The sequence below is a fragment of the Suricata suricatta genome, chromosome 2 (genome assembly GCF_006229205.1).
Source record: "Suricata suricatta isolate VVHF042 chromosome 2, meerkat_22Aug2017_6uvM2_HiC, whole genome shotgun sequence".
NCBI lineage: Eukaryota > Metazoa > Chordata > Mammalia > Carnivora > Herpestidae > Suricata > Suricata suricatta.
The window spans coordinates 7,244,521-7,268,331 of NC_043701.1; the positions used below are offsets into that span (position 1 = coordinate 7,244,521).

At 45.5% G+C, this 23,811-nt stretch overlaps 1 protein-coding gene across 1 annotated transcript in view; it reads right to left on the reverse strand.

Annotated features, from left to right (window-relative positions):
• The window catches only part of CNTNAP2 (contactin associated protein like 2), a 1,359,261-nt gene that overhangs the window by 126,394 nt on the left and 1,209,056 nt on the right, over positions 1-23,811 (reverse strand). The window contains exon 19 of the mRNA XM_029921999.1: positions 18,882-19,015. Coding sequence (XP_029777859.1) covers positions 18,882-19,015 — 134 coding nt within the window. The remainder of the gene's footprint in view (positions 1-18,881; positions 19,016-23,811) is intronic.

Genomic DNA, 23,811 nt, shown 5'->3' on the forward strand with positions numbered 1-23,811 from the left:
TGGTCAGTTTTGAAAACAGGTCTTAATGTGTTGCTGAAAGTACATAATGTAGTGGCAAACATCTGTGTTAATTAAGTGAAAAGAATAACAAAACAGGAATGAGAACAATTATGAGAAGCAGCGTAGACATGACAAACGTGATGGAGGCTGTTTCTATTTTAGTCTTTTCTAGATCCTGTGATCTCCATTTGTCAAGCATGTGTTTTCAGGGGTTGTTTAAATATGGTTCCTGGTGAGTTGTGGGCACGTCGTATGGGGGAGTGTTAATGAGGCCATCAGTAACAATGATGTTTTAGGAAACATCTGTCTCCTGAATATATGAAGAGCAGAACCGTTACAGTCTCGTGTGTCTGATGTTATTGCTGTCATGTTGTTTATCTGCTGAGCTGGGGACTGGTCTGTGTGGAAGTGGATGGCGTCTCTGATCATCAAGTTCTCAACATGGAACTCTCACTGCGACTGGTCCAGACACAAGGACTTTATCTGAAGATGAGCCACTCATAAAAGGATGCATTTGGTCAAATCTTTTAGAAGTGAGCAGGCTGGCTGCACGTGCTGGATGCATCTGCCAGTGTGAACTACTAAGAAGGTTACTCCTGTCCAGTGGTGTGCCCATCCCATAAGCCACCCAGGGAATGGGTGAATGATTACCACAGGATGACCTGATGCCCAGGGGGCTTCCCTGCGGGAAGAGGGAGACCCTCGGCATAAGGCTCGAGTCACCCCCCGACCATGTCTCCTAGCAGTGGTCTCTCTGTAAATGGCAGGACTCCTAATACCTTTTAACACTAGGCAAGGATTTCATGTGATTTTATTGTCCAGCCACCTTGTGAACCGGGTCTGGAGCTCAGCTCAAGATGTACACAGAGACGTGCCCAGATGGGTTCAAGGTGGTTCTACTCCTGTTTTGGAACTGCGACTGAGAAAACAATTAGGGGGTAATAGTATAAAACAATATATGAAAACTGAGTGCAAAGTATTACCCCAAATTCCAAAATGCCTGATTCTGAGAATAGCTGCCATCATGGCGTAATACTCAACTTCGCAGTGGAGGCATTTTGAAGGACGCACGTATCTCTAGGGAGTGCTGAGGTAAGCAGCTCACTGGTTCTTACCGTGTTCTGGAGAGAAATGTTAAATGACAAGGGAAGGTAGCAAAGGGACACTAGATTGTCCAAGGCTTTAAATGCCAGGGTGGCAAAGTCGAGATTTGAGCCAAGCATGGCTGGGTTAGTTTATTTACTTATTTTTATTCTGATGTTACATCTCCCCCAACTTACTGTTGTTATTTGTAACCACAATTTCTTTACTAGGAGGGAGAATTCAATGTTTTACATCTGCCAAGCACCTGACTGATCTGGTTCTAGAAGTTTGGACCCTGTCTTGGGAATAGTCGACTTGAATACAATGGTGAGTGGAGACTGGGAGATGGGAGAGGAAGGAAGCAGGGAACCAGGGGAATGAATCAGAGAGAAGTAAGCCCAGCAATGAGTGGGGTGAGGGATGTGAGAAAGCTCTGCAGAGGGATGATGGGTAAAGGCCTTGCTGAAGACGCCAACATCTAATGTGTGGCATTCAGTGGCTTATTGTTCAGGATTTCATTCAACATGCTGCGTCCGTCTCCTCATGAGCTAGAGACATCTAGTGGGGGCTGCTGCAGAGTATATCCCTTGAATGGCTGTATGTGTTTCTCTACCACAGAAGGTATGAGCTTCATTTGGGTGGGTGTGTTAGAGCTCAGAGAGAGCATCATAAAAGAGCCTCACTAAAGAGAGGACCCCTGAAAATCCTGGGTGGGGGACATTGGATTTGCACCAGGGATGGAAGGTTGGTGGGAACTGTGAATCAAGGCAATCTGACTGAAGGCTGAGTCTGACATGGTGGCCAAGCAATGTATCAGTCACGCCTATATAATAAAACAGGAAGGCCCTCTGCACACAGGAGCCCAATGCACAATACTCTTGTGCTGTCATATCAATGTGCAGGGAGGGTGACGTGACTTGAGGACAAGGAAGCCTTCCCTTTGGGACTTCTCAAATCTCCTCCTCCACGTCCCTCACTTTGGATGGTCCCAATCTGCACCCTTTATAATAAAACTGTTATCATAAATGTAGTGCTTTCCTGAGTTCCATGAGTCATTCTACCAAACTGTTGAGTTTGAGAAATTAGTGAATTTGAAGCCATTTGGTCAGAAACGAGGTGTCCTGGGACCCCTGAACTTCTAGCTAATGTCTGAGGCCAGGGAAGTCTTGGACTATGTTCCTAAAGTGTGACTTTTGGTTCTAGAAGTCTTTGCAGAGAGTATGCTAACAAGGATTAAAAATATATATATGAATAGTTTAGAAGCTGTGGCAAAAATCAATGGAGATTCAGTAGACCTACTTAAAAAATAAAAAAGGGAAAGATTCAATAGAGTATTCAAAGGGCTGAATTTAGGTTTAAAACAAGCACGGCAGGGAAGAGATGCCTCACCCAAACCTTGTGTTCATGGTGTCACATGGGTGACACATGGGTGTTCATGGAGGGTCTGTCAAGAATGGGGCAGTGCTACCAGAGCTCAGCTCTGACTATTTTGAAGATCAAGCCAATGTGACTTTCTGGATGTCAAGTGTGGGAACAAGGGGGTGATATTCCAGCGATATTCCCAGGTTTGAGACCTGAGCAGCTGGAAGGTTGGGGTAGCCATCGGGTCACATTGGAAAGGCTACAGGTGAGGCAGGTTGTGTGTGTGCGGGCATCTGAGGGGGTTAGATTTGGAGATATTGAGTTTGAATGTTTGTTAGACATTTAGTAGTTGGTTAGGTGTGTGTAATGCCAGTGTGGCGTGTGAGTCTGGAGTTCAGGAAGAGGTTCAAGTTGTGATAGTAATTTGGGATAAAGCCACCAAAAAGATGAATAAAAACAGGAGAGAGGAGAGGACTTCAGGCTGAGCCCAGAAGTTTGCCAAGAAGGAACTTCGTTAGGATGGAGAGAAACCAGCAGAGGAGACTGAACAGAAAGGCCAGTGAAGTAGGAAGAACCAAGAACATGGCAATGTCCCAAAAGTCAGGGGATCGCTTGTTTGGAATATTGCCCTAGAGTGTGGGAACTGAAAATTAGATTTAGTAGTGAGGAGGTCACTGATCATCTTGATGAATGAACTTTTAGCAAATGGGCAAAGCATGACTGAGAATTGGTATAAGAAAACAGAGGAAAAAATATTCACAATACATGCATCTGGCAATGGAATTATACACCAAACATGTAAAAAACCTATAGCTCAGTAATAAGAAGGCAAATATTTCAATAAAAAAGGGCACAAAAGGGGCACCTGGGTGGCTCAGTCGGTTAAGCGTCCAGCTTTGGCTCAGGTCATGATCTCACGGTTCCTGGGGTCAAGCCCTGCGTTGGAATCTGCTGACAGCTAGCTCAGAGCCTGGAGCCCTCTACAGATTCTGTATCTCCCTCTTGCTCTGACCCTCCCCTGCTCACACTGTCTCTCTCTGTCTCTCAAAAATAAATAAAAAACATAAAACATTTTTTTTTAAAAAAGGGCACAAGAAGATCTGAACAGATGCTTCATGGAAGATTTGCCAATGGTCAATGAGCACATGAAAACTTGCTCAACATCACTAGTCATAAGAGACATGAGAATTGAAGCCAAGATGAGGTAGTGCTGTGCACCGTCTTCAAATGTAATTAAAAAGACTGACAATGTCAAGTGCTGGTGAGTAGGTAGGGCAAATGGAACTTTCCAGTTTTGCTGGAAGTCACATAAAATAGAAAGCAAGTTAAATATACATTTACCGTAGAGCCTATCAACTCTACTCCCAGATATTTATCCAAGAGAAATTTTAAAAAATGTCATAAATACACACACACACACATGCAATTGCTCATAACAGGTTTGTTCATAATATTCCCCAACTGGAAATAATCCACCATTTCTCATCAAAAAGTGAATGAACCAACAAATGATGGTACATTCCTAAATGCAATACTTCCCAGCAATGAAAATACAACTACGGATACAGTAAGAATGGATCTCAGAACCCTTATGCAGAAGGGAAGGAGCCAGACACGGAAGGTAACATACTCTATGATGCCATTCATATAAGATTATGGAACAGGTAAAATGAACATGTGGTTTTATAGAAATGGAAATAGAAATTTGATGAGGGGTTGCTTGGGGCAGTTGTTGGAGGAGATTGACAAGAGGGGGCATGAGAGAACCTTCCAGGGTGTTGGAAACATTCTCTATTTTGGCCACGGTCTTGGTTCCCTGTGTGTGCACATCAAAACTCCTCAATCAGTGGACTTCACGTGTGCACATTGCATAGCATGCAATTCATACCTCAATACTGGTGACTCAGAGAGAATGGGAGAAGCTGACCGGAAACAGTGAGCACAGACAACTCTCTCTGGGAATTTTATTGCCAAGAAAAACAAAGACGTGAGGAGAGTGTGGTCAGCACAGAACTTTTTAAAAAAGTTTGTTTGTTTGTTTGTTTTGTGGGGCGCAGGGGCAGAAGAGGGCAAGAGAGAATCGCAAGTAGGCTCTGACAGGGGGCTCGATCCCACAAACAGCAAGATCATGATCTGAGATGAGATCAAGCTTAACTGATTGAGCCACCCTTGTCCCTTGAGTAGACAAGGTGGGCCTAGTGGAAACATGGAGGTCTTGGCTTTAAACAGACCTCGAGGGCAAACTTAACTTTCCTCTCTGTTCTTTTCTGAATATTCCACAATAAATGCACTTAATTTTTAAATTAGAAAAACATAAGAGGTGGTTTTTAAATAAAGAAGAATAGAATCTTTCCCATATCTGGTGATGTCAGGCAGGGACAGGTGGTGATTCTAGGTTGGGTCACAGGGTGGACACAATATGCCATAAGGAACCGTTTGATTCTAGAATCATCTTAGCCAAACACTACTACTCAAGTTTGCAATGTACGTGGTAGTTTTTGAGGAGAAACTTGAAGAGGATTGTGATAATTGTCTTCATTCTCATGTCCGGGGAAGGAGGTATGGAAAGGTATCATCACACTTAGACATGGGAGAACTGAGGCACCAAAAGTTTTGGGTCTAATCCAAGTCCACGGCATCAGTCACAAATATTCAATTTAATACACATTACCACGTACAAGCTAACATGCTAAGCATTGTTAGAAAGAGAATTTCTGGACTCCCTGCAAGGCTAACACTCCCTTTCAATCTAGCTAACTCTGTGTTTGTTATTTTTAAAGAAATAAAATGGTGTTTTCTATCATTGTCATTCTCCTGACCCAGGGAGCTAATGGCTCTCCTAAATAAATGGCATTCACTGAGCAATGATTCTTTGCCAGGTGATGTTTTAAAATACTGAGAGAAAATTTAAATGCTATAATGTTTAATCAGACTAATGTTAAGGGCTTTACCATTCTAAACTTATGTAATGAAACAGCGTTTTCTTCTTTATTGGATGGTCTTCTAGGTTTATAGGTTTGCTCAAACTGTGATTATGGGATGATTCTTATATGTGGGGTGTTTAAGTAAAGCAACCTCAGGTGCTCCTACTTTATTGATCTTTTTAATGCAGTGGCTCTGGTATTTAAATGAGTTTGAGTTTGTTTCTTTAATGGTCTTTCAATAAAGCTTGAGTTGACCTAGTTCCTTTAACAATCACGACACTGTAATGGCAGAAAAAGACTAATAATAAAAATGAACGCATTTTATGTGGTTGGAAAGGTTGCATTTCTATTGATTTTAACTGTAATATAGTTAAAGTCTGTGATATTAAAAAAAAAAACAAACTCAGTAAACACATCCTTTTCAGTACAGAGGCTCTATCGATATTACTTTGCCAGTAAGTTTTGGCAGCAATAACAATATTCAGGATGGAGTCTAAAAACTGGCATTATCAGAGGACTGATAACCACATCCTTCAAACTCTGTTCCAGGTGAAAGAGCAGGAAGGCACATCAAGAAAATAGTTACAGATGGAGGGACTTCAGAATGTGGGGTAAATGCTATGGGTCTGGAAACTCACGTGGATGGCCAGTCTGCTGGCTTATAGAAAGCAGGAAAACTCAGCTTTCTGGAAACACTGTCTTTTAATGCTATGTGTGGAGGCTGTTCCAAGGATTAGAAAGTGGGGAGGGGCGGGAGACCTTAGCAGAGGTGGTAGGAAGGAGGCAGAGAAAAGGGGAAAGTATGTGTGACGTGTGAGAAGAGAATTCACCACTCCCGTGACCCAGCTCTGCACGTATGCACGTATGTATGTGTGTGTGAGAAAGCTATAGCAAAATGGACTGAGATAATCCTCAGCTTTCTTTCTCCTACTCAGTATCACCATCATCAACGCAGCATTGAACATTTCTTGAAGGTTGACTCTAGGATCAGATCTCACATTAGGTAGTTTACACATATTATTTCAATGAATCTGCTAACACTGTGGGCTGATTTTCTTGTATGCCCATTTTATGGTGGAGGAAACTGAGGTACCAGGATTAAGTTACAATACCTAAAGAGAACGCAGATCCTAAAGAGTACAGCCCAGAGGTCCGTAGGGCTCAAAGTTGAAGCTTCTCCACTGTGCCGGCCTGGACTTGTGCCATTGCAAAGCTAGTCTGACATGATGCCTGCAGTGTGTGCACAGAATGCTGGGAATGAGTGGAGAGCAGGGTCACCCCAGTGTCGCCTCCGCTGTCTGTCTGCCCCTCTCCCCAGTTTTACTACATCTCTGTTTATGGATCTTCTGATTTATATGACCCCAGGCCCCTTGGCATCCACCTCTGGGAGGAGGACAGGTTTTCAGAGCTGGTCTAGACGTTGGAGGCTCCAGGAACGAGTCAGCTCTTTCTCTGCTGCTCCCCACTCTGCATTCATGGCATTGTGGCTCCAGGGGTTAAACCCACACGCTCAGGTTGGAAGCCACGGGCCTAAAAATATCCAGATCCTGATGTCATTTCCCCAGGGAAGCCAGGAGCCAGGCTGGTAGATGGGCTCGCTTCTACTGTCTGCTCTTACAGTTTGACCTCCGCTGGTGGCCCTGGGTGACAGTATCATGAGGGACGCTTGACGGAGAGGCAGCAATTCACTCAGTGAGATGAAGAGACTAGTCATTCTCTTTTTTCTCCTTAGTTTTTTTTTTTTCCTTCTCTTTAGGTTTTGATGCCCGTCTATGACCCTCACTTGTGGACTCCCGGCCTAGACCCTCTCCTCTCCCCACCAAGTTTCTGTACTGCCCCCTCCATCGGAACATCTCAGACACGTTAGGACGCGGCTGGCTCATTCTTTCTGTTCATCATGTGGTAGCCGAGGGGAGCACGCACGTCATATATGTCCCAGGAAGGATAGAATTCACTGAGGGCTGCGGTGGCTCACAACCTGCATTCCTTACAAACACCCATTCGTATACCCCGTCGCTCAGCAAGCCCTGGGACCCTGTGTCGGAGGCTCGGTGGCACAGCCACGACATTGTGCAAACAGAAGCAAAATCCCTGGGTTGTACCCTTTGGACACGAGGCAAGCTTCCCTTTGCGTGAGCAACACCAGCCCCCTGGGCCATCCACAGTTTCACGGTAGATACAAATGCCCTGCGCTCCAACTCAGGACCCTGGACAGAGCCTTTGTGGACCCGGCCTCCAGGCTGCTTCCCCACGCTCAGCACCAGTTATGACTCATGACCGCTAGAGGGCGTCTTAAGACAGGCTCAGCACCGGCTCCAGTCCCCACCGTGCACCGAAGCCCTACCGCTTACACCCCCAGTGGGCTCTCTTCCTTCTCCCGAGCAGAGGGGCAGCCGCGGAACCCTTCAGAGCCTCAGACCCCAGGGTGAGATGCATTTATTTTTCGGAGAAGAGATACGCTTATGGGAGAGAAAAACCTGGTTTCAGTTACCTGTGCACTGGGAAGCAACGCACTCAGAGCCTATTGTCCTAAAAAATAGTTTCGAGAATCACAGTCCTGAAGAGGGAGTCCGGCGCCCCGCGGATGGACATAACCATATGAGGCCTCACAGACTGGACTTTAGTTTGCCAGAAAGACTAGAAATCGAGGAACCTCATCTTCTTTCTCAGGAGATGATTTATATACTTTGTGCGCTTGGTGGGGGAGGGAAATGAAGTCTCCAGCCTTGGGCGTAAGCCTTGCTGTGTTCTGGAGAGGGAGAGAAGACTGACATCTCAAGCCCTACAACCGCATCAGAAATTGCATTGCAACCGCTTTCCTGCTGAGCTGTAAGAAATGGAAAGCGAAGTAAACACATTTTTTTCTGGAGTGCAGGAATGGAGGTCCTGTCTAGCCCTGGAGTGCATAATTCATTTGCAGATGAAATTGCTTCGGAGAAGAAATGAAAAACTTGGGAGTGTTGACATATTCATTATGAGTCTTTTTCTGTTTCAGATCAGATGAGTTGGATGGGTTGAACTTATTTTTTTTCAGTAGGTTCCTCTGTATAACTTTTATGAATTGCAGAAAAGCAAATATCAAATCCCTGCATAAAAAATAGGACAATGTGGTCCTTGGGTACCCCCTTCCCCCACCCCGAAAACCTTTAAGGAACAGCTCAGATACCTTTGTGAGTCTTCTCTGATCTACTCCCTCCCACCCCTGGGATGATTAATTTCCCCCTTTTTCTGTGCTTCCTCAGCACGAGCTTACACTTCAGCTGGCCCTTGGTTCGTGTCTGTGTGATCGATGGCCTTTTCTAGGGACTGTGGCTCACAGAGGTGGAGGCCTGTTTGCCTGCCGGGAACAATGGGACTCGCTCCCTGGGTTGAACTGCAAACCAGAACGGGAGCCTTGATCCTCCAGGCCCTGTTGGTAATGACCTGACAGCTGCTTTCTTACCAACTCTACTTTTAAGAAAGAGGAGGGAACTGGGAAGGAAGGGGGCAAACAGCATTTGTTGGACGACAGATTATGCTTGATGTTTTCATGTATGTTTCCACTGAACACACACATGCCCATTAAGATGAGCTGCCTTATTCCCATTTCACAGATAAGGAAACAGAGTTTGATCACTTGCCGGAGAACACGGAGCTATGAAATGGATGAGCTTGTCAGGAAGAACTCCTTTTTTCTCATGTGTGAGTAATGGCCTTTGAATCTGGCAATCCTAATCCATGGGGGTCACTGCTTAGACCCTCCACATCTCGCATTGTGCGCCATGTCCTTGTTACCAGCCCGAACTGCTACTCCCTTCTGCTACTACATCGCCTTTCTAACTTTTTTTAATGTTTATTTTTGAGGGAGAGAGAGACAGAGACAGAGTACAAGTGGGGCAGGGACAGAGAGAGAGGGAGACACAGAATCTGAAGCAGCTCCGGGCTCTTAGCTGCCAGCACAGAGCCCCATGTGGGGCTCCAACTCACAAACCAGGAGATCATGACCTGAGCCAAAGTTGGATGCTTAACAGACGGAGCCACCCAGGTGCCCCTACATCGCCTTTCTATGATTTGTGTGTTGTTGGAGAGGCCAACTTGTTAAAGCCTCTTCTGGGTGAGAAGGAGGTGGAATAGGTCCCTCCTGTCTGCAGAAATGACAGGACTGTGAATACGGCTCTCTTCGGCTCCCAGGACAGAAGCCCCTCGAGGGGAAAGGACGCCCTTTGTTCCTTCCCATACGAGTCATCCCGCCTGACTTGCCCTGACTCCGTGTCATCTGCCTGAATGGCTTCCATCCAGTAAGTGCGCACCACGTATCTGTCCTCAAGTTCATTTTGAATGAAGTTGGGCTACTTTAGTTGCCCTTCATGTTAGCAAGTAGCCTGATGGATGGCGTTGAGGACCACCTGACTTCATCACCGTCAGGCCTCAGGAATGGTTGCTCTTTGAAGCTTTCCTGCCATGGGGTGGAATGCCAACTGGATGTCACCATGTGATGTTCTTGGCGATCATCAGATGGTTTTAAATAGACAAGAAGTGCCTTGTTGACGGAACCGTCCAGAACCACCTTGAGAACACTCCTCTTCAGCAGGATCTTCATTGCACATCCTGAACTGCGTCCTTAAATCTAGGGCCCACCTGTCTACGTAGATAGATGGTCTCTGTTCAAGGCCACAGGTTGACTTGAAGGCACTGGCAGGGGGAGGAATCATAGGTCCTGAGAGCTGGGCTCTTCTCTTTAGTGGAGACACTTCACCAAACAGTCCTACTTTCTAGTCTGAACCAAATAAGGAGAATTTGCTGAAATACCCTTCCAAGGGCCAAGGACTGCTCTAGCCCTTGCCTGACACCAAATTACAAAAAGGTAATGAGGTCCTGAGGTTTCTGATGTGTGACTCCATTGTGAATAGTTGGCTCCAACCACACAGAAGTACCAAAAACAAAACAAAACTGAGACTCTGACTCACGTACAGGCCAAAGGAAAGAGCAAGTTTCCAGTGTGTACATTCCTCTCTCCTCTCTTCCCAGATATTGTCTCTGGAATGAAATCACTGTAATGACAGGAGTAACTAATAAAATATTGACCTCTGCCCTCCACAAAATTAAACACAAGTCAGTGTTCTACTGAAGTGTAAAGTGAAGTAGTGATATGTCTCCCGGACTCCCAGCAGAGAGCGAGTGAATGGTTAACAGCACGTCTGGGAGGGAAGGACTGAGGGGCTCTGCAGGCTCATCATCATTCCTGCCATCACCCCTTTCTGTCGAGCACGCCAGTGGTGTACATCCAAGGCTGCCAGTTCATCATGCCGAGTAGATAAACACTAAATTAGCCAAAGGCAAGAAGTTACAGTAAATGTAATTTCCAGAGAGGGGCCTGATGCTAGCCGGGTCAACTTCCTTTATTTGTTCTGACATCCCTAAAAAGATTTAATGTTTCCAAGCAGCAGTATTTTCTTTAATAAAGTCTTGAACAACTGCGGATATTAAAATTTTCGGGAGTGTTCACATCCATAGACTTTTGAGTATTGTTCTTTGTTGTCAGAAATTTCAAGGGTAATAAAGGCACATGTTTTTAAGTGACTCCTCTGAGCTGCGGGGTCGGATTCCAGTCCAGGCTCCACGTTACACAGGACGGGACGCTCTGATGGATGTACATGAGGTTATGTTCATGCCGACTCGGAGAACTGCGCTGGAATTCTTCGTGCGGCACAAGAACACTGGCCCTGAAGTTGGGCTGCTGAGTTCTTTGTCACGCAGGACCGTATGGTTTTATGGTCCTCCACATGGATCATTGAGTTACTTTTCATTTTATTGCTAATTAAACTGACTCATTTGTTGTTGTTGTTTTTGCCATCTACTTGACTGATTGATTTTCACCTACAAAAAGCTGTATGTACTAAACATATTCACCTTGATGAGTCTGGAGATAAGCATGTACCTGTGAAGCCACAACCACAACCTATAAGTTCTTGTCGTTAAAGCAGCTAACACAGTCCAAGCTAAGGCAGAAGTCAGGGCCTTGAAGCAGTGTGGTCATGACAGAAAGCTAAGCTCGGTAGCAATGCCACAAAAACAGATGGCAGAGGCTGGAGAGATGGAAAACAACAGTATGAGATAAAATATTTTTTAAGACTGTCATCTCATGTAACCCGGAAGGCAGACTAAGTGTCTGTGACCTGTAGCTTTGGGGAAAGTGTTTCAAAAGAGCCAGAACGGTCCTGGGTATCAGATGTTTTTTGCTGCCTTAGTCCAAGAGGTGGGTTCAGAACAGAATTGGCCAGCTTCCAAACCTCAGTGAAAGGGAATAGACAGAAGTCCAAAACTGTAGAGCCTTCTGCCAGAAAATAAGAAATAAACTGCAAGAAGATGTGACAAACAAGGAAACATTCAGATTCCCTAGCTCAGCAAACTGGCTTAGCTCCACGGGTGAAGGGAACACTAGGGTCTTTTCTCCCCACAGATGCCTTTTGTTGCAGGTGGCCACAAGAGAGTGGCCATGACCTTGAGAGAGAGGCGTGGAAGCAGATGATTACACATGTCCAAGCTTTATGCCCAGGAAAGAATGTACGGATTCCTTCTGGCATGTGAAACTGACAGGACACAAACAGATCAGAAACCAGCTCAGGTTTTAGAGGAGTTGTATTGGCAAAGAAACTAATCCAGTTGGTCTACAGCAGACTCAGAAGACAACCCTCAGTGTGACTGACACTTGCTGGACGGGGGCCCTCTAGGACCCTTCCCTTGCAGGAAATGCAATGCTTCAATGACTGCATTCTCTGCACCACTCAATTCAGAGGTGGCCACGGCAGACGATGGACAAGGCAGAGTCCCCCAGAGGATGAAGCGATGGGGGGCCACACAAATAATAGGCAGGGATTTGGTTTAGTCCCGAACTGTTTCCACTGCCAGGGGGAGTAGAGGGCGGGGTGTGGGTCCTTAGGACGCCTGCGTAGCACAGTGCCATCCCTATGAGGGGCCACAAAACTTCACTTTTCTGAAAATATAGAAGACAGACTTTCATTGCGTCAAACCACTGAGACTTCAGGGTTAATTTGTAGTAGCAACTGATGCTATCCTAACATTTATGTTTTCCTCTGTCCCTAGTATTTAGCACACTCTGTTGCCGTTGACTTCTCTGACCCTTTTTAGGATGCACGTTCAATATCAAGCACCATTAGCAGCTGCTTTTATGTAATTTGGTTGAAGTTTGGATTCAGAGCAGTAAAAAAAATGATCATCTTTATATTATTTTAAAACTGATTTTTTGGGGGGGGGCGGGAACATTTGTTTTAAAAATTCCTGATGAAAACACCTGAAGTCACATGCCCTTTGCAGCACAAAAATTTGGGACCTAATCATCATTTGCTCTTGAGGGCTTGGGAGTTATTTTTTAAGAAAGTCCTTAATTTGGCTGGCAGGAGAAATCTGTTAGCCTCCTCTTGGCAAAGACGGGACGGCCCTCCAGTTAGATGAAAGCCAAAATGAACATGACACCCTTACCATCTGTTCATTGGTTTTTGGAGAACACAGACGCTGAGTAGCTGTGTTGGAGAATACATCCCTGAGCTCTATTGTCTAACTTCTATCAAAACTTCCACACAGGTGATAGCTGTTTTAAGAACAGGTAGTTTACTCATTTTTTGGGGGGAGGGAGCCAGTTTGACCCCTGGGATCAGGCCAGAGTATCAGATAGGTCCCTTGCCCCCTTCATGGGCCACCATCCCCCCCTCCTCTGGAACTATTTGCACTGAAATCCGTTTTTGCATTATGCTCATTAGAGATGCTACATCAAACAGCCTTGTGAAAAACAAATCTGGTGCAGAAATGCTGCCGAAGGCATTGTCCACTGCATTTCTCAGGGCTCACGATCCAGCAGGGAGGACCCAGGGTCGTGACTATCACTGCATTAAGAAAAGAAACCTGAAGAAATAGAGCAAAATGCTGAAATTTGTAGTGTTTGGCTGATACACACATAGGTGCATGTTTTATTATTCTCTAGGCTGGGGCATACTTTTGAACTGTTTCATAACAGTAATGATATCTATTGTTATTGTTATAATGCCACTCTTGCTGGCCGAAGGTAGCCACTGGCAAGGCATTGTGACCGCCCTTCCAGACACCTCGCTATTGGATGATGGCTAGGAGCATGCGCGAACCGACGTGTGACATGCCTGCGTTCATCGGTGCTCCTGCTTCTTCCTGCCTCTAACTTGAGAGGAGTTGTGTCAGACTAACTCAGCTTCAGTGTCCGTAAAATGGGTATAACAACGCTGCACATCTGGGAAGGTTTTGGTGAGGACTGAATGAGAGGCTGTGTTTAACGTGCGTCGCTCAGTGCTAAGGACACACTGAGCACCAGTGAACGTGAGCTGTTCGCATGGATGTGACATTGCCTAAGAGGACCGTGCTATGGGGAAGCTTCGTTTTTGTGTGTGTGAAGTTTATTTATTTATTTTTGAGAGAGACAGAGTGAGTTGCAGAGGGGGAGAGAGGAGAGAGAGAGAGAGGGAGACAGAATCCCAAGCAGGCTCTGCACGGTCAGCACAGAGCCTGATGCGGGGTCGAACTCACAGAACCATGAGATCATGACCTGAGCCGAAAGCAAGAATGAGATACTTAACTGACTGAGCCACCCAGGCCCCCCCAGGGCAGCTTTTTTAATGCCAGTACATAAACCATGACATGTAAATATATGTCTGTCTGTCTGTCTATCTATCTATCTATCTATCTATCTATCTATCTATCTATCTATCTATCTATCGTGACTTGCTTCAATTCTCTATCTCATTGTACAGACTGTCTGTGAGCCACCTTACCTCCCTCATGGAATGGGATGAGGGATGAAAGGAAGGGGAGGAAGAAGAGACAAAGGTATGGACAGCAGGAAGGAAGGAAAGTGAGAAGAAAGGCTTTGTAACACAAGACTTTGAAATTATTCCTTGTAATGTGCGGTTCTTGGATTCCTCTAATTGGCATGAATTTTCATTGCGTACAGTACTTTTTCAGGTGCTCTCTGCCTTCCCAGGGGTTGGCTTTACGTCCTGACTGGCCGTGAGCCTTCAGCTATTATCCCCCGTGCAACTGTGAGTTTTCGTAAATGACGCCATTGAGGGTTGTCACGGGTTCTGGCTCACTCCCGTGTCTGGTGACTCCTAGAGTCAGCTCCTCATTATCTATGTGGACATTGGGTACTTTGTGTTCTGGCTGCAAATGTTTCATCCAAGGTCAATTTCCCTACAGGGCTCAGCACCATTTCAGACAGTATGTGCTCAGGGAATGCAAATTAATTTCATGTTAGCTTTAGCCAAACCCAGCTAGGAGAGTAAACCTGCTTTTAAAAACACCATAAACACTGATAAACATCATTGGAATTATGTGCTGTTTGTGGGTAAATGAATGTGTAAAATTTCACCCAAATTCCAAAGGCACAGCATTTTTATACTCCTGTTTGAATGAGCCTTATTTTTGTTCTTTGATTAGAAGTGAATTTTAGTTTGAAATTATTTAAATATCTTTGTCATTATATTTTGTTACAAATGGAGTCTGTCAGAATGGGTTGAATGTGTCATGTTTTTTTTTATTATAAAAATGCAATGCATACCAAAAAAATGCAGCACATGCTTCTAAGAGAAAATCAGGAAATACAGAAAACTCTGGAGAAAATGAAACCGTTTGTATTCCCTTCCTACAGAAAAGATCATGATGAACATTTTCCTATAGCTGTCCCACACTGCTTTGTTTTTATTTTAAGATTTTTAAAAATGTTTGTTTATTTTTGAGAGAGAGAGGCAGAGAGAGAGAGAGGCAGAAAGAGCGAGAGAGAGAGAGAGAGAGAGAGAGAGAGAGAGAGAGAGAGAATGAATGTGAGAGGGGGAGGGGCAGAGAGAGAAGGGGAGGCACAAAATTTGAAGCGGGTTCCAGGCTCTGAGCTGCCAGCACAGAGCCCCATGCGGGGCTCAAACTCACAAACCAGGAATCATGACCTGAGCCAAAGTCTGATGCTTAACCGACTGAGCCACCCAGGTGCTCCTCTCCCACACTTTCTTAAGGTTGTAGAAATTCTCAAGGTGGATTTGTAGATAGCTTCCAGTAAAAAAAATGTAGTGTTTTCTAGAGTTCCAAAGGTACCCTTGGATTTATTAGCATGTTCCGTGAGGCCTCCCTGTCTGACCTACTTTTCTTTAAGGAGAAGCCATATCTTTTTTTTTTTTTCCTTTCCCGCCATGATTCTAAACTTTATGTTCCATCAGAGCCGGGCTGAAGAGAGTTGAGAAAGACCAGAGCAACTGGGGACCACGAGGTCTCTCCTAGCTGAGTTCAATTGGGTTGGGGTCTCTGGCTCTCTGAATACATCCAGAAATCTCAGTGTTCCTGCCCTGCCCTGTTCTGCATCACCCTGGGAACGCATCTGTGCTGTTCTCGACCTCAAAGTATCGTGCGGCCAATGGCCTCCCACCTCCCAGGTCTCTTTTCTTCTGGAACTGGGCTTCTATTCTTTTTCTTATTAATTTTTTTAAATGTTTATTTATTTTTGAGAGAGAGAGAGAGAGCACAAGGAGGAGAGGGGCAGAGAAAGCAGGCTCCAGGTTCTGAGCTGTCAGTGCAGAGCCTGACACGGGGCTTGAACTCATGAACCGTGAGATCATGGCCTGAGCCGAAGCTGGACGATTATCCAACTGAGCCACCCAGGCACCCGATTGTGTTCCTATTCTTTTGGGGGATTCTCCCCAGGTCCTCACTCCAACTGTCAGGAGGTTTGGTTGAGGGGCAGTCACCGCCCCCCTGCCCCCAACACGGCAGCACATAACCCCAGCCAGGCCAGTCAGAGACCTTCTCTGAGGTTTTGAAATGAGAACCAAGGAGCTAGGACCTTCCTTCTGGCAGCAGAACTGAGACGTAAGCCCCATGCTCGCGTCTGCGGTCCATGGTATGTAAAGGAGGGAGCCTGCACCAACAGGCCCTGACCCAGTCCTCAGGGAGGGGTGGAGAAGCAGAGATCACAGAGGGAGGGAGGCATGGACAGAAGACGCTCGAGGCTTTCTCGTAATCCTCCAGGTCCCCTGGATTTTCTTCCAAACTTTGAGTTTTCCCTTTCTTTTTTCCTTTTTCCAATGTTTTACTTTTATTTTTAAGAGAGAGAGAGAGAGAGAGAGAGAGAGAGAGAGCGAGCGCACTAGCGGGAGAGGGGCAGAGAGAGAGGGAGACAGAATCTGAAGCAGGCTCCAGACTCCAGACTATGAGCTCTCAGCATAGAGGCTGGAGCAGGGCTTGAACCCATGACCCATGAGATCATGACCTGAGTTGAAGTTGGACGCTTAACTCACTGAGCCACCACTCAGGTGCTCCTAAGTGTTCTCTTTCTTAAATTCTATGATCTATGCTAGGAATTTCCCCTATAAATGAATTCTGAATTGGTTTTCTGTCACTTACAACCAAAAGAACTCTGAGCCATAGGACTGGACTCTTCGCCAAGCCCTCCTCCATCTTGCGGACTCTCTGGCTTCTTCACATCTGGATCTTTCTGGCTTTCCATGCCTCAGAAGCCCCAGGTTCCTAACTTGGTGGATTCCTCTCCCCGTCTTCAGGACAATCTCTAATTCACTGTGGCAGGAAGCAGCTCTGAGTAAGCTGATATTTGTTCTTAAAGAGGTGCTGGTGAGTTGTGAAGAATTCTCAGTTGTCAGAATGTGCTAGAAGGGGCGGGGGACTTCCTCACCTATCCTTATTCTGGATTTCCATTTTGGGAAATACACCCAGAAATGGTTCTGTCAGCTCTGCTCCCCTCCCATGAACCCCACCCTCCTCTTTGCCTGTTGGTCCCCACCCCCTGGTCTCAGTTCCAACACACAGAGCGTTTTCTTGGAGACAGTGGGAGTTAGTCCCACAACATTCTAGAGTTCCGGCAGGTCTCCTGTACTATGCTTCCCTGAACGCGGACTGTTGAGCGCTTCTTAGCTTTTAACATTGTTCTGCAATGTTGCAATGGCAAGAACTGTCTCTTACATTAAAAGAGGTGGCAGACGGCGTGGCTGAAAGCAGGAGGATGTTTCTAATCAAAAGCCAATCAGCACGACGTTGAAAAAATGCTATAAACCTCCTAATCCTGCAAAGGGTATCAACAGTACCAATCCTGGCTTTGCTGGCTTTTCTGAATGGACCTTGAGTTACGGCTGAAGATAGGCTTGAGTTATCGCTAAAGATGGGCTTGGTTTGTTCGGTAAATAGTTTGCAACTTCTTTTTTTTAAAGTTTATTTATTTATTTTGAGAGAGAGAGAGAGAGTGCTAGTGGGGGAGAGAGAGAATCTCAAGCAGGCTCTGTGCTGTCAGTGCGGAGCCCAACGCCGGGCTCGAACTCATGAACTGTGAGATCATGACCTGAGCCAAAATCAAGAGTTGGATGCTCAGTGGACTGAGCCACCCAGGCGCCCCTGCGGCTACTAATATGAGCCAGGCCCTGCACTAGCCTGGAGGACTCTGCCCCCCCCACCCCCCGTGAGCTCACCTTATTTACCCATATTTGATGATTGCATAGTGAACTGTACCTGAGCATTGTCATTTTCCTAGGAAAAACCCGTCCTTAAAATACCCTCCAGCATCTACTGCTAAAGGCCAAGCATAAACTCCATATCAAGTTACGAATTGGACACCTACCCCTGCTCAAAGAGACACGGACTCATGCGGCGTCACTGCAGCCGTAACTTCCCACCTCGACCAAGCCCAATCCGAATGAGCTCTGCTCCTGCCAAGTGACACTCCACTCTGCTGACAAAACAGGATCCCCCTGCTGGTCTTCCTCCTGACAGGTATCTATTTTGAACTCCTTCTAGAGAACGCAGTGACAGTTCCCATCCTTGATCTTTCTGGCTTGGTTCCCAGGGAGCCCTCCTCATGCTATGTTTTATTCATGGAGTCTCCCATGCTGGATTCTTCATTGGTAAAATCAGGGGTGGGGGCAGGGACAATCAATGAACCTGAAATAAAATTTGACTGTCATAGCAAAACCCATCCCTTTGTGTGCACAGAGCTGACAACCGGAGTCTGAGATTGTGGGGAAGGTCTGTGTTTTGAGAATTTTTAAGGCAAAGCATCCAAAGAGGAGAAAAAAAAAAAAAGAACCAAAGTTATTCATATTGTGTTGGAGTCATGAAAGAAGTAGGTCAGATAAGCCAAAATAACGTTTGCTGGAAAACCCGATAAGCTGCAGGCATCTGAGAACATGGAGAAGAAAGATGGTGTGAGAGATAAACACAGGAGACCGATAGATGTGCAGCCTGAAAGCTGCAAAGTTACAAAGACTATATACATAGTAAACATTTATTCTACCTGCTCCCTGAGAACTGTCTCCACCATTAACTCTGTCATTGTCTGTCCTATAACAACGACACACCTTTCTACCTCAGTAGTTAGGGGTTTGTAGGAGAAACTATAATACGGGCCTCTTGCACCTGCCCCAACCGCCCGAGACAAAACCAGTGTCCAAGTAGAACAGTGGAGAGAGGCTGCAACAGCCCATCACGTACAGTCACACGTACCTTGAGAATTATGGTCCTCTCGTGCCGGGTGATGTTGACACTGTGCGGCTGTCCGTTGGCCATGTTCCTGTGGTCTACGTCGATGTTATAGGGCTCTCTGGTGCCACCCAGGTTGTACTGAATCTGTAAGCTTCCTGTACAACGAAAAGGAAAGAAACTGTAAGTTTTTGCATCAGGTTTCATTTTAATGTCGCTTCCCTCAGGTTTGCGTCCTTCGCGGTCACCAGTACCGTTTCCGTTCTGAATTCTGACGCACTAGCTCAACGGCACAGCAAAGCCGAAGGGTTAAGAGCGCCAGGTGCACAGGAGTTTACGGTCTAACAACAGCGAGCCCTCAGTGACCCTCATCTCAAAGTTGAAGCAGCAAATGGTGTAAATGATGCGGTCTGGGCCTGGGCCTGGGCAGGAGAATGAGAACATATATGATATAGGGCTGTGGAGACGCCTGCAGACTGACAGAATACTACGTGAAATACGACATAAACGCAGGACGCAGGGATGGTCTCACGCCGTCCGTGCAGTGTGACATCCGGCATATCAAAGAATAGTGAGCACACAATATTAAAAATAAACATAATTTACACAAGATAAATACATGGGGTATTGGGTAGCTTCCCGGACACCAAGAAAACAAAGCAATGCATCTTATTCTAGGTTAGAGACTTCATCAATCCGAACGCAAATCAAAGGAAGGAAGGGCTTCCTGGGCCCCCAAAGCCTTACTTCTCCTAAGTTCTGGCTCATTTTGCCTCAACAAATTATTCCCTTTTCCTCTCTGTCTTGATTCTCCCCAGTAATGACAGACGATATTCAAAACGAGGAATATAATATTCTAGATCCTGCTGTTAATTAATCTGCACAGCAAACATAACTTGTATCTCTTACTTATGATTTTTACAGGCATCAGTTTTTTATCTCATTTTAACTCAAATTGGAATCTTCATGTTAATAGCTTTCTACATCCCGTGGCTTAAAGACAGAGCCGGCAATCTGGCAAGAGTGACCAGCTGTAAACGATCTCAAAGGGTCTTTGAGGGCTTGTTCATTTTCCTGCTAGAGGAACAGAACGGATAGCCTGATCTTTCAGTTGTGAAATAAAACATGATCATTAAAACTTAGAAAGTAAACAGCAAGAAAAAAATAAATAAAGGGAAGTCACCAGAAATCCCACCATCCAGAGATAGCTGCTCTAAATATTTTGCAGTATCTCTTTGCAGAAATCGGTCTTGCCCTTCTATATCTGTATATACATAAGTAAATGCGATGGTTTTACGCCGCCTGTCCTTATTTAGTGTTACATGCATTGTTTAAGTACTGTACCACGTTCCTGGAATGGAAAGCAACATTCATTAGATTAATCAAGAATTAATTGTATTTCCTAATTTTGCCTTCTGAACCAATTTGACAAAGAGTCTCTACTTCTACGTTTTACCTTAGTATTTTATCCTTGGTTTGTTTGCTTAGAGCATTTCAACCAAGTGCTGTGGATTTTCACCTCCTAAGTGCGTCTGAATTCACTCTCTCATCCATCTCGGGAAGGACAGGTACCTCCTGGCACCGGAGTGGCCTGTGTGGACCCCAGAGGAGCCTTCTTCCTGGCCAAGGCAGATGAGCAGGCCTATCTTGGTGCCTTGATGCTGGCCACGTGACATCAGGGACCTGACGGCCACCACCTGAACTTCACCTGCATCGTCTTCTACCTGCCTCACCTGATCAGAGTCAGTTTCTCCTTAACAATGAGCCCTCTTGGCCTCACTTCATTGTGAGCTGGGTCCTCTCTCTCTGCTCTTCATCACCACCAATCCCAGGAAAGGAGAGGCCTTACTGGCACTTCAAACACAACATATGTAAAACCAAACGTTGCTCTTTGCCCCCCAAAAGTATTCCATCTCAATTTTCCACCGTTTAGTTAGTGGCTACTTGAGGTTATTCCTGCCGAAAGCCCTGTGCCCCCTCTTCCCGCTGTATTACATGTAAGATCTGTCAGCAAATCTCCTTGGCTCCATCTTTATTATTATTTATTATTCTTTTTAATGTTTATTTATTTATTTTTGAGAGGGGGGAGAGAGAGAGAGAGAGAGAGAGAGGGGCTGATTGGGGGAGGGGCAGAGAGAGAGGGAGAGAGAGAATCCCAAGCAGGCTTCACACCACAGCACATCACCTGATGTGGGGCTTGAACTCACAAATTGTGAGATCATGACATGAGCCGAAATCAAGGGTTGTAGGCTCCAGTGACTGAGCCACCCGGGCACCCCAGCTCTATCTTTAAAATATCCCCTGACACTTATTTTTTTATCACCTCTATTTCTGCCCCCTGGACTGCGCCGCCCCCATCATCTGCCTGGATTACTGTACTCCCTTCCATTCTGACAAACCTCCTTGCTTCCGCCATTCCTCCTCCTCTCTTACCCCAACCGGGCTTTGCCCCTACAGACTGAGTCGAGGGCAGTCAGAGCGATCCTCTGCTCAGGACCCTCCATGGCTTCCAATCTCACTTAAAGCAAAATCCAAAGTCTTCATCATGGCTCACTAGGCCCTACGTGATCTTCCCCTATGAGATCTAAGATAATCTCTTATTCTCCTTCCTCTTTGCTACTCCTCACCAGTCCATGTGGCCGTCTTGCTGTTTCCTCAGAAGCCAGCATGTTCCTGCCTCGGGACCTATGCACTGGCTGGCTCTTCTGTCCCAGATGCTCACTATCTGCATGGCTGACCCCTCACCCCCTTTAGGTCTTTGCTCACAGGTTGTCTTCTCAGTGATTATTTCTGTGACTTCCCCATTACAAGAAGAATTTACCCACTCCTTTTTCTTGGGCAGGCCTTCCCTTTGGTGCCTTATTTTTTCTTCATGAGAGTAAGAATTTTTGTTTACATTTTCTATACTTTATTCCCAATTTTCAGAATAATGCCTGATACTTAGTAGGTGCTGAATAAATGTTTGTTGAATGAATGAATAATGGTCTCCCTGCTTCTGTGATTTTTTTTTCTTTGCAGAGAGATTTCCTCAAAATGCCTAAATGAGGGTCATCTGGGTGGCTCAGCCAGTTGGGTGTCTGACTCTTGATTTCAGCTCGGGTCATGATCTCGTGGTTTGTGGGATCGAGCCCCATGTTGGGGTCTATGCTGACAGTGCAGAGCCACTTGGGATTCTCTCCCTCCCTCTCTGCCCCTCCCCTGCTTGTACTCTGTCTCTCAAAATAAATAAGTAAACATTTTAAAAAATGCATAATTTCGTGGCGCCTGGGTGGCTCGTTTGGTTACACATCTGACTCCTGATCTCAGCTCAGGTCTTGATCTCAGGGTCATGAGTTCAAGCCCTGAGTTAGGCTCCATAATGGGTGTGGAGCCTACTTAGAAAAAAACAAACAAAACCAAAACCAAAATGCATAACTGATTATGTCACTGGTCCACAAAAACTCTTCAAAGCCTTCCAGTTGCTCAGAGGATGAAGACATACATTTGAAGTACAGTGTATCATGCCTGATGTGATCTGAGTTCTGTCTGTTATTTTCAAATGATGCCATTTACTCTGTCACTTTTGACATTCAAGCTGCCTTGGACTTCTGTGATCCCCTAGAAAATACAATTCTCCTTTCTACCCCAGGACCTTTGAATACACTGCTCCCTTTTCCTGAGCTGCTTCTCTCCCTACCCTTCAGTGTTTTACCCTATTTTTTCCCTTTACCCTAATAGCATTAAAAACAATCTATTGTTTGGGACTGACAGGAAGTGATTCGACAGTTGTTTGGTTACATGCGAAAAACAAGCTGAATGTCTTGAGTGGTGATTCCCTACTTCTCGTGTGTGGACTCTGTATAATCACATCCAGGTTTCTCAAATGCACAGCTGTATTCATTCATCATTTATTTATTCATTTCTTCAGAACACATTTATTCAGTGCCCATGAAAAGCACTGTTGAATCCAATGTTTCAAGGCCTGAAAGTGGGCCGTGTGGCCCTGAGGGTACAAAGAGAAGGAAGACCAAGTCCTGCCTTGAGGGCTGGCAATCAGAGGAAGCAGAACTTGTGCAAAATCCAGACCTCCTCCTCCCTACCCCCTCCGTCACAGTCCGTAAGCTCCCCAGCTCGTTAAAACCAGTATTAAGCTGTTTTCATTATTTTTTCTCTTTTCCGCCTTTCTTTCTTTGTAAATATGATTTAAAATTTCTGTAACTGCCTCACTTAATGGCAACTGAAATGATTTGCTTTGGGAAAACAGACGAGTTGGAACGTTAAATTTATATGTAGTGGATATCCATAAACAGTAATGGCAATATTCTTAAATAATAAAATTTAAATGATATATTTATTCCTTTCAAATAACAGTACAAGAGAAGCACTAAACGATGGTAGGGAGAATATTAACATTTTCCATTAATATAAAATATTATTAAAATGGAAAAATACCTCTCTTGCATCTCATGTTGATCTCCCAAGTGAGTTAAAGAAGTGATAAGGGTCCGCTTTTTTACTGGCGGCAGGAAATAATGGGCTTAACAGATTTACGCTCTCCTGGCCCTCATCATTATCATCCACAAAGCTTGCGGAGCACCTACTGTAGGCAGGAGATGGAGTGGTGGAGGCTGTTCTTTTCATCTCGCTGAGAAGATGGGGCACATTTATCACAAAGACGGATAACAATATGGGGCACTAAGTGCCAGACAAATGACATTGAAAGTAAATGCAAAAGGAGTTGAAAGTAAGAAGTCATTGAAAGGAGGTGAGGCTTGACCTAGAATGAAAGACAGGTGTCAGAGCCGAGAGGAAGACGGAGCTCTTCGGGATAAGGGAGCAGGGATGTCACATGCGTTTGGGGAAGGATGGCCAGGAGGGCGGTGTGGCACCGACGCAGTGGCAGGCGGTAGATTCCACCTGTGGCCCGTGGGCATGCTGCCGGCTCCCACTAACACAGGCTACACAGGCGTAGGGA